The following is a 10,767-nucleotide window of genomic DNA, read 5'->3' on the forward strand; positions in this document are numbered from 1 at the left end:
AAACGCAAAAGCTAGATTCTGTATATTAAACACTCCAAACAGAAGAATTTGAGCCCGTTAACAGCGGAAGCAGCAGAACCTGTTTCTGCTACTCAGCGGCATACCTTTTATTCTGAAGGCGAACTCCCCTCACTCACTTCCTGTTGCGTCTCTACGACGCGTGCAACTTGACCCTCCGGGTCCAGCGGAACGGACCTTGCCTCGGTTCTGCTCCGCCTGTTGGAGTTGCGAGACGGACGGACCGGATCCGTGCAGGACGCCAGCGGATCGGACTGAAGACGGAACCCGCGGAGCAGGTTGGAGGCAGAGACGGTAATGATGGAGCCACTCCGTACTGCGGTACCTGATGTATCAGTAACGGCCTGAACACAAGCTTCCATTGAAACTGAACCACTAATACTGGACTTGTCTCGTGTTTATCTGACGGCTTTAATGAACTGGATAAGAGTATAAAACTGAGGACTTATGAAGACTTTCGCGTTTTGCGCCGCACGTTTTAGTTTTTTCTGCGTTTTCTCCGCTTACTTACTTCGGTGCTTCGTGAATATTGTATCAACTGTAAGATGAGAAAGTTCACCGGAACCGACAGCAAAGTGCAGTAATTACGTGTAGGTAAACATATTTATTACTTGTATTGTCAAACACTCTGCTGGTGGTGTCGATGGTGTTTCCTTCAATGAGCTGCAGCATCAGTAACTTTAGCTCCTGCCTCCATCCAGAGAGGGGCACTCCCATGGTCTCTCTCTCGTGTGGGTGAGAAAGCGAGAGGTCCGATCAAGTTTGTGTTTCCCTCAGATCAGACCAGTCGGTGACTCAGTGGAACCTCAGCTGTTGAATCGGCCTAAAGGTCCCTTCTTCATGCCGCCTGTGGCTGTTGTTTTGAAAACATGTAGTCAAATCCCTCTTTGATGATCAGGTGTTGGGATGATGTCATCTGAATTCACACAGCCAGAGATGCTCTTAACTGTAACGTCTGACACTTTTGTCCTAATGGCTGTTTTCCTTGTGTCGAGCTGGTCATTTGATTCTGATTTGCATAAACAGGGACGTTGGAGCGGTGGAGATGATTTTCAGCTCCGAATGAAGGTGACTGAAGGACTGTTTCTAGCCACAGAGTCAAATATCAGTTGATCTGAGCTGGTGGAGTCAGTGGTGGAGGTGGAAGCTGCATGGAGACTAGTTTTAATGCAGTGGTCTGAGCAGTAGGTGGCCTTTCTATGGTCCAGACAGGGTCCGGCTATGATCCAGTTACAAAACCAACTCAGGTCACAGCAAGAAACCAGGTCAGCACCACCCACACCAACACTTTGCCTCGTTTGGGCTCTAATCACTGTGTTCTCTGTAATCTTGTTGATGTGCTCCACATTTGAGAGCAACCCTCTATGCTCAGCAACCTTTTTCATCCTGTTGCTATGGTAACAGGGGAAGAGTCTCTTCCTGTGACGTGTTTGGGTCTGAGCCCCGATCCCAGCTCTCGCGTTCTTGTTTGTCCCTCATTCCCTCTCAGGCTGACGGTGATGATGACGGACAATTTGGAGCAGACTGACGACCCCCAGGAGGCGGAGCCGCCCAGAGAGGAGGATGGACACGGCCCCCTCCCGTTCAGGTGAGGAGAGCTGCAGGATGCAACTACAGCCGCCCTGAGCCCGTCTCAGTTAGCATGAAGTAGCAAACAGGTGTGAGGACAGAAAAGAGCTGGATGAGGGCGGATCCAGGTCCAGGTCCGGGTCCAGTTCACAACAGGATGTGCTTCATGGCCTCTGGTACCCTCGGGTGCAGGTGGGAGCCTCCGTCCGCTCATCAGCATCGCCCAGCCCTCGTTGTTCTGACAGAGCACTGGTGTTTGTGTGGGGGAGGGGAGGCAGCGTTTGGCAGGCGATGAAAGCTGAGGGGACAATACAGCGAGAGGGAAAAGCTCCTCGTCTCTGCTCTGTTAGTCCTGTCACGTAGGAAACGAGCTCCAGGCTCCGTGTTCTGCAGCACGTGCGTCTGGCTCACGTTGTCAGGAGGAGGATGGAAGAAGGCAACGCCAGGTTAGCCAGTAAACAGAACCAGCACCAGGGTAAACCCAACCAGCACCAGTTTAATCAGCAAACAGAACCAGCACCAGGTTAATCAGTAAACAGAACCAGCACCAGGTTAACCTGTAAATAGAACCAGCACCAGGTTAAACCCAACCAGCACCAGGTTAGCCAGTAAACAGAACCAGCACCGGGGTAAACCCAACCAGCACCAGGTTAATCAGTAAACAGAACCAGCACCAGGTTAGACCCAAACAGCACCAGGTTAACCTGTAAATAGAACCAGCACCAGGTTAAACCCAACCAGCACCAGGTTAGCCAGTAAACAGAACCAGCACCAGGTTAATCAGTAAACAGAACCAGCACCGGGTTAAACCCAACCAGCACCAGGTTAATCAGTAAACAGAACCAGCACCAGGTTAGACCCAAACAGAACCAGCACCAGGGTAAACCCAACCAGCACCAGGTTAATCAGTAAACAAAACCAGCACCAGGTTAAACCCAACCAGCACCAGGTTAATCAGTAAACAGAACCAGCACCAGGTTAACCTGCAAATAGAACCAGCACCAGGGTAAACCCAACCAGCACCAGTTTAATCAGTAAACAGAACCAGCACCAGGTTAATCAGTAAACAGAACCAGCACCAGGTTAACCTGTAAATAGAACCAGCACCAGGTTAAACCCAACCAGCACCAGGTTAGCCAGTAAACAGAACCAGCACCGGGGTAAACCCAACCAGCACCAGGTTAATCAGTAAACAGAACCAGCACCAGGTTAGACCCAAACAGAACCAGCACCAGGTTAAACCCAACCAGCACCATGTTAATCAGTAAACAGAACCAGCACCAGGTTAACCTGTAAATAGAACCAGCACCAGGGTAAACCCAACCAGCACCAGGTTAATCAGTAAACAGAACCAGCACCAGGGTAAACCCAACCAGCACCAGGTTAATCAGTAAACAGAACCAGCACCAGGTTAACCTGTAAATAGAACCAGCACCAGGTTAAACCCAACCAGCACCAGGTTAGCCAGTAAACAGAACCAGCACCGGGTTAAACCCAACCAGCACCAGGTTAATCAGTAAACAGAACCAACACCAGGTTAAACCCAACCAGCACCAGGTTAATCAGTAAACAGAACCAGCACCAGGTTAACCTGTAAATAGAACCAGCACCAGGTTACACCCAACCAGCACCAGGTTAACCTGTTCACAGAACCAGCACCAGGTTAAACCCAACCAGCACCAGGTTAGACCCAAACAGCACCAAGTTAGCCAGTAAACAGAACCAGCACCAGGTTAGCCAGTAAACAGAACCAGCACCATGTTAGCCAGTTAACAAAACCAGCACCAGGTTAAACCCAACCAGCACCAGGGTAATCATTAAACAGAACCAGCACCAGGTTAATCAGTAAACAGAACCAGCACCAGGTTAGACCCAAACAGCACCAGGTTAACCTGTAAATAGAACCAGCACCAGGTTAGCCAGTAAACAGAACCAGCACCAGGTTAATCAGTAAACAGAACCAGCACCAGGGTAAACCCAACCAGCACCAGGTTAACCAGTAAACAGAACCAGCACCAGGTTAATCAGTAAACAGAACCAGCACCAGGTTAACCTGTAAATAGAACCAGCACCGGGGTAAACCCAACCAGCACCAGGTTAATCAGTAAACAGAACCAGCACCAGGTTAGACCCAAACAGAACCAGCACCAGGTTAAACCCAACCAGCACCAGGTTAATCAGTAAACAGAACCAGCACCAGGTTAACCTGTAAATAGAACCAGCACCAGGGTAAACCCAACCAGCACCAGGTTAATCAGTAAACAGAACCAGCACCAGGTTAATCAGTAAACAGAACCAGCACCAGGGTAAACCCAACCAGCACCAGGTTAATCAGTAAACAGAACCAGCACCAGGTTAACCTGTAAATAGAACCAGCACCAGGTTAAACCCAACCAGCACCAGGTTAGCCAGTAAACAGAACCAGCACCGGGTTAAACCCAACCAGCACCAGGTTAATCAGTAAACAGAACCAACACCAGGTTAAACCCAACCAGCACCAGGTTAATCAGTAAACAGAACCAGCACCAGGTTAACCTGTAAATAGAACCAGCACCAGGTTACACCCAACCAGCACCAGGTTAACCTGTTCACAGAACCAGCACCAGGTTAAACCCAACCAGCACCAGGTTAGACCCAAACAGCACCAGGTTAGCCAGTAAACAGAACCAGCACCAGGTTAGCCAGTTAACAAAACCAGCACCAGGTTAAACCCAACCAGCACCAGGTTAATCAGTAAACAGAACCAGCACCAGGTTAACCTGTAAATAGAACCAGCACCAGGTTAAACCCAACCAGCACCAGGTTAAACCCAACCAGCACCAGGTTAGCCAGTAAACAGAACCAGCACCAGGTTAAACCCAACCAGCACCAGGTTAATCAGTAAACAGAACCAGCACCAGGTTAACCTGTAAATAGAACCAGCACCAGGTTAAACCCAACCAGCACCAGGTTAGCCAGTAAACAGGACCAGCACTAGGACAAACCCAATCAGCACAACGTTAGCCAGTAAATAGAACCAGCACCAGGTCAACCAGTAAACAGAACCAGCACCAGGTTAAACCCAAACAGCACCAGGTTAACCAGTAAACAGAACCAGAACCAGGTTAACCTCTAAATAGAACCAGCACCAGGTTACACCCAACCAGCACCAGGTTAAACCCAACCAGCACCAGGTTAACCTGTTAACAGAACCAGCCCCAGGTTAAACCTAACCAGCACCAGGTTAGACCCAAACAGCACCAGGTTAGCCAGTAAACAGAACCAGCACCAGGTTAGCCAGTAAACAGAACCAGCACCAGGTTAAACCCAAACAGCACCAGGTTAACCTGTAAATAGAACCAGCACCAGGTTAGCCAGTAAACAGGACCAGCACCAGGACAAACCCAATCAGCACAACGTTAGCCAGTAAATAGAACCAGCACCAGGTTAACCAGTAAACAGAACCAGCACCAGGTTAAACCCAAACAGCACCAGGTTAACCAGTAAACAGAACCAGCAACAGGTTAACCAGTAAACCCAACCAGCACCAGGTTAAACCCAACCAGCACCAGGTTAACCAGTAAACAGAACCAGCACCAGGTTAAACCCAAACAGCACCAGGTTAACCAGTAAACAGAACTAGCAACAGGTTAACCAGTAAACCCAACCAGCACCAGGTTAAACCCAACCAGCACCAGGTTAGCCAGTAAACAGAACCAGCACCAAGGTAAACCCAACTAGCACAAGGATAGCCAATAAACATAACCAGCACCAGGTTAAACCCAACCACCACCAGGTTAACCTGTAAATAGAACCAGCACCAGGTTAAACCCAACCAGCACCAGGTTAGCCAGTAAACAGAACCAGCACCAGGTAAACCCAACCAGCACCAGTTTAATCAGTAAATAGAACCAGCACCAGGTTATACATAACCGGCACCAGGTTAATCCGACGCACTTGAAACTCTTTGTTTTTATCTTCAGAGCCAATGGAACCGACTCCAAGGATTGTTTAAGTTGCACATTCTTCACTCTTGTGACTTTCTCCAACTTTGTCCTTTAGGCTGCAGCTAATCGATGACTTGTCTTACGAAGATGTGAAGAAGTGCTACAGAGGATCAGTAAGTCAACAAGCAACTCAGCAGGACATTAAATCCTGCTGAGGTTTGCGGCATCTGTCTCATCTCCATTGCTACAGCTGGGCCAGAAACAGCTTCTGGCCTCCAGAGCTGTCTGTCACCCAGTGAAGGGTCCTGGTCCGGTCCAGGTCCACATGAGCTGACTTTTCACTGGGTTTTTACTGACCAATAAACAAATTAGGTCAAAGAAAGAAAGACCAGAAGTCACAGGAGAACACAATGAAAAGAACAAAACAAAGTAAACTATAAATGTACAGAGAAAAAACAAAACACAGTAGCTGTGGAGGCAACAGCCTGACGTTTTCTGTTGTTTTATTCTTTGTTGCATTAGACAGGAACAGGAAACCAGGAAGCTCCGTCTGGCTCCAACAATAACCACACGCAGGTGTATTCATTGTGTCTGACCCAAATATCAGGATCCAAAACAACACACAGGCCCGCTTCAACAGAACTGACAAAGCAAAGCCAGTTTCACTTCATGATTTAGAGTCTGGTTCATGGAATCACTGATCAGGTAGCAGAACCACCCACGGAGGTTCGGCACCAAAGGTCCGAGTCAGTCAGTCTGACTTACTCTGAACAACTGATTCAACTGATGTTTCTCCTCTCGCCTGCAGACTGTCAGCAAGTACAACTCTCAGTACCACAAACTATTCCAGACGGTTCCCAGGGAGGAGATCCTGATGAAAGGTACCCACGGTTCGGACTGGGACGTAAGGATGCTTGTTGCTATGGAGATAACCCACTGCTCTCGTCTGCAGTGTATTCGTGTGCTCTGCTGAGGGACATCCTGCTGCAGGGTCGGCTCTACATCTCCAGGAACTGGTTGTGTTTCTACGCAAACCTGTTTGGAAAAGATATTAAGGTTAGCGAGCTCAGACAACCCGGGCCCACGCCTGGTCCAAGTTGCCTTAGGAGCACACTAAAGCTCCAACATGCTGAGTCCTGGGATCCCTCAGCTGATCGCCTGGACCGGGTGGATGTGGCTCACATTCAAATCTCTGCTGTTGTAGCTTTTTGTCTTTCCTCTGCCTTCTGAACTGAACTGTCTTGTTGACAGGTTTGTGTACCAGTGCTGTCGGTCCGGCTGGTCAAGAAGCACAAGACGGCGGGTCTGGTGCCGAATGGTCTGGCTATCACCATGGACACGGGCCAGAAGGTACAGACGCACGCAGCACTAACTAGCTCCGGTTGACAGCCTTACTCACGGGGGTGCTCTGCTTGTTGGGTCCAGTACGTGTTCGTGTCGCTGCTGTCCAGAGACAGCGCCTACGACGTGCTCCGGAGGATCTGCACTCACCTGCAGGTTGGGCTCTTGATCCAGTTTCAGCAGGTGTCGCTCAGTCCTGTTGGCGTCACTGACTGTGGACCCATTTCCAGGTGAACGGGAAGAGTCTGAGTCTGAAACAGTACCTGGAGGAGCCCAGCTCTCTGTCCATGGTAACGGCAGCTCTTCTTGGGCCTCAACATCTAGAGACAGGGAACGTTCATCATGTTCCTTTTAAGAAGCTCTCAGGGGTCGGATCAGGTTCCAAGCTGACAACCCAAATTCTGATGAGGGGAAAAAAAAGTGATGACAACAAGCCCACAACTTAAACTATAAATTAAACAGTCTTGATGTAATTACATTTAAATTCGTGACAATTGTAACTTTAACACCACAAAACGTCTGTTAGTTTCCATTTGCGTCCAAACAGTGAACTATTATAATGCTGATCTTTATCGTTACATTCCAGTAGATACAGATTCACGGAGACTTGAAACGTAGTGAACACGGAGCCGGTTAAAGAAAGAACAAAGCCTTTATTGATTTACCGATTGCGATGTTACCACGCAATTCGTCCTCTGCGTCTGACGCGCCCCTGAGGAGCAGGGAGCCGCCGCGCACACACACACAGACGTTAAATCATGGACGTGAAGCGAAGTTTACCACCAAAGCGTCACTAAAACAGAAGAAGACACAGTGTTCAGCTATTAATAGGAATTCTCTACATTAAACCACGGACTAAAGCTGATGCTGAAGACAGGATGTACTTTGGTTGCGCGCAGGTTCTATTTGCAACAGGAATTAATAATAGGGCCGTTTAATTATTTATTTATAATCATTTACTGAGCAAGAAGCCACCGAACCCTGTGGTCAACAGCGCGGTCCAGGAACGGGCACCTCCACCAGATTCTAATAGAACCTCTATTAGATCCTCTAACAGATCATCTAACAGAGCTGTAGAATATATGTTTGCACCGTTCTGCACATATTTTATATCATCTCATCTAACTGTATATTAATTGTTTTTCTCCGTTGTGACTAATGGTCGGTTTTACGTGATTAAATTTCACAGTTTCGCCTCTTCGTGTCGCTAACGGACCCATAGCTGTAGAAAAGTACCTACACCGACCAGCGAGCTTGCTTAAATTAGCTTTTTAAATTTCGACGTTTAGTTTTTCTTGATACATCTGACCTCAGGCGTAAATGCGTGTTTACGCCAGGATTTCGTGCGTCAGTACCGTTCGTACATGAGGCCCCTGGTGGGCTTGAATGTTCGCTTCCCAAGCCAATATGAGCCGATAACAGATGATAAACAGTAAATGAAAGAGCCGTTTTGTTAGGTTCGGACGTTTCTCTTCATTATCTCTAACGTCAGCTTTGTGTGAGTCAGGACGAGTTTCCCGAGGTGCTGAAGTGGAGAAGACAGCCGTCGCTTCCGGCCGTCTCCTCGTCCCTCCCAGATCTTCTGGGAAGCTCCGCCCCCGGGCTCGCCCCCGACACGCCCTTCAGCGCGCACACGCTCACAGGTAGGCGACGCGCCTGTCGGTCACCGAGACGCGGACGACGAGACGCTAAATGGCCTGTGTGTGTAGACAGTAGCCTGGAGCCCGAGAAGATCCTCCTGACGGAACCGGTACCTGAACTGGGCCAAGTGGAGTTTCAGCTGCTGAAGCTCTTCATCCTGCTGTGAGTCCCGTCCCGCAAAGCACAGACGTACAGCGTGAGCCCAGCACGGCCCCAGAACAGTATAGTCAACAGGACAGAACATCTGCAAAGCGTCCTTTAGCTCATTAGTGGGAGCTCGTGTCGTGTGGGTGGTGTCCGCTGCCCCCTGGAGGCTGGTTTTGGACGTGTTCACCAACACAAACACTGCTGTCCAGTGAGAAAGTAGATAAGAATAGACACCAAAACCAACGACTCATAACTCAAGTGAAGATATTTGAAATACACATTACAAATGTAAATACATGTTGGAAATAGACACATTCAGGTTTGAATACACACAAAGTAACCACAAATACACATGCAAAATGACCAAGACATGCAAAATATGAAACATGCAGCCGCTCGTTCACGTCTCCGCCTCCTTATGTCTGCAGCAGGATGTGTGCAGGACGTAAACCAGTGGCTCACGTCACGTGGGACTATATAAAGTGACGCTTTCACACCACAATCATCTGTGTGATGTAGATTCAGTGTGCGTCTCTGTCTCAGCGTCTTCCTGCTGGTCCTGTCCTCCTGCTATCTGGCCTTCAGAGTCTGTCGTCTGGAGCAGCAGCTGAGCTTCCTGAGCAGCCAGCCTGCTCTCAGACAGAGGTACGCACACACGAGACACTCCGTCCTGCATGAAACCTGGACCACAGCTTCGCAGCTCATCTTTGCATCCTTCCCCAGGTGTGGAGAGGTGCCCTGCTGGCTGGCCAATCAGAGGACGGGAACCTGACCCTGCAGCCAATCAGAGGACAGGAACCTGACCCTGCAGTAATGTGCACTTACATAGGCTTGCCTTTAGGGGGCAACTGGTTAAGGGTGAAGAGACAATAGTAGCAGCTGTCAGCAGCCTGACCTCTGACACCAGAGACCCGGTTGCCATAGCGACACATCACAGTAGTCACCAGAAGCAAAGCCTGACTCCTGATGGAGAAGCATTGTTCTCAAGATGAATACAGAGAAGATCGTCTGAGGAAGTGAATCAATGACCTCCACCTGCCGGAGCAGACGAGGGGACCAGAGATAGAGAAGAGCAGAGGTTACAGGCTTGACACTAACATACAGTTTAACCTTAAAATGACATCAGCGACTCCTGTGATGAAGTGAACTCAGTCACAAGGCTCGAAGATGCTGACGCCAGTGCTGGTGTTTCTAGTGGGAACAAAGACCTTCAGGTTGCTCGCTGATGCCTTCGTCCCATAATGAACGAAGCTGCGCTGTTTGTTATTAATATTTTTGTGCCAAACTGAATGTGTGTGGCTGGTAGAGACTGGTTTTCACTGGTTGGTGTTGGTCTGGTTAAGCTCATGCAGCGTCGGCTGCGTTCACTTCCACTGCAGCGCTAGGATCTGCAGACTACAGGACGGCAGAAACTAGACGTCGTCTGAAGCAGCAGCTGATTGTGTGTGATGGATGGTGGCAGTCTTCATACAGGAGGTCTTCCACTTAGTTAAAGGCTAGATTGGCTGTGGGCCTCCAGCTGCTAGTTCTCTAGATGATTCCATCAAGCTTAGACTGTGGGAACATTAAAACCTGTAACTGCTGGAATTTACACCTGAGATATGTATATAGATTATCTACAGAAGAGATTTCACCTTAAACTGTGGACAGATGATGATGAAACAGACCGACACGACGTGTGGCAGCAGACACCACTAACACACAGGCCTGGGGTAAAAACTTAAATCACGGGTGTCTAACTGTGGTCCTCAGGGCCGGTGTCCCTGCTGATCACCTTGATGTGTCAGTCTGCTGAATTTACACCCCTGATCAAGGTAATCAGCAGGCTCTGGGGAAGGAGAGTTGGAAAACCCAAATCAGCAAGGGACTGGTTTAAGTTGACAGCCCTGACTTAAATCAAGTCCCAGAGAGCTCCCAATAATCTGGGCATCCAGTAGGTGGCGCTGTGACGTCTTAGCGTCTGACCAGAGGATTCATGAACAACTTACATGAGCCAGAGATGTTCAGATGGAGTATGAAGCCTCCACATCACTGCAGACCTGTAACCTGTTTGAACAGCTTGAACCTTACAGAGCTGCACCAGGTTCTAATGCAGCTACCGCCTAATAAACAACACAACCCAGAA

The 10,767-nt window shown here is 48.9% G+C and overlaps 1 protein-coding gene across 6 annotated transcripts; it reads left to right on the forward strand.

The window, feature by feature from the left end:
• Nucleotides 1-14: 14 nt before the first annotated feature.
• On the forward strand, nucleotides 15-10,767 carry LOC114856765 (GRAM domain-containing protein 2A). 6 transcript variants are annotated; one of them, XM_041071055.2, is made up of 12 exons: nucleotides 15-612; nucleotides 1,508-1,606; nucleotides 5,629-5,686; nucleotides 6,322-6,394; nucleotides 6,466-6,569; nucleotides 6,765-6,863; nucleotides 6,939-7,010; nucleotides 7,085-7,144; nucleotides 8,362-8,497; nucleotides 8,564-8,657; nucleotides 9,162-9,287; nucleotides 9,366-10,767. In XM_041071055.2, exons 2-12 carry the CDS (start codon nucleotides 1,518-1,520, stop codon nucleotides 9,412-9,414), a joined length of 960 nt encoding a protein of 319 aa, XP_040926989.1. In that variant the 5' UTR covers nucleotides 15-612; nucleotides 1,508-1,517; the 3' UTR covers nucleotides 9,415-10,767. The 6 variants fall into 6 exon arrangements, with proteins under 6 accessions (XP_040926989.1, XP_029008294.1, XP_029008292.1 ...); XM_029152461.3 differs by having other exon boundaries at nucleotides 15-608; XM_029152459.3 differs by having other exon boundaries at nucleotides 15-312.

This window comes from Betta splendens, chromosome 6, assembly GCF_900634795.4.
Source record: "Betta splendens chromosome 6, fBetSpl5.4, whole genome shotgun sequence".
Classification (NCBI taxonomy): Eukaryota; Metazoa; Chordata; class Actinopteri; order Anabantiformes; family Osphronemidae; genus Betta; species Betta splendens.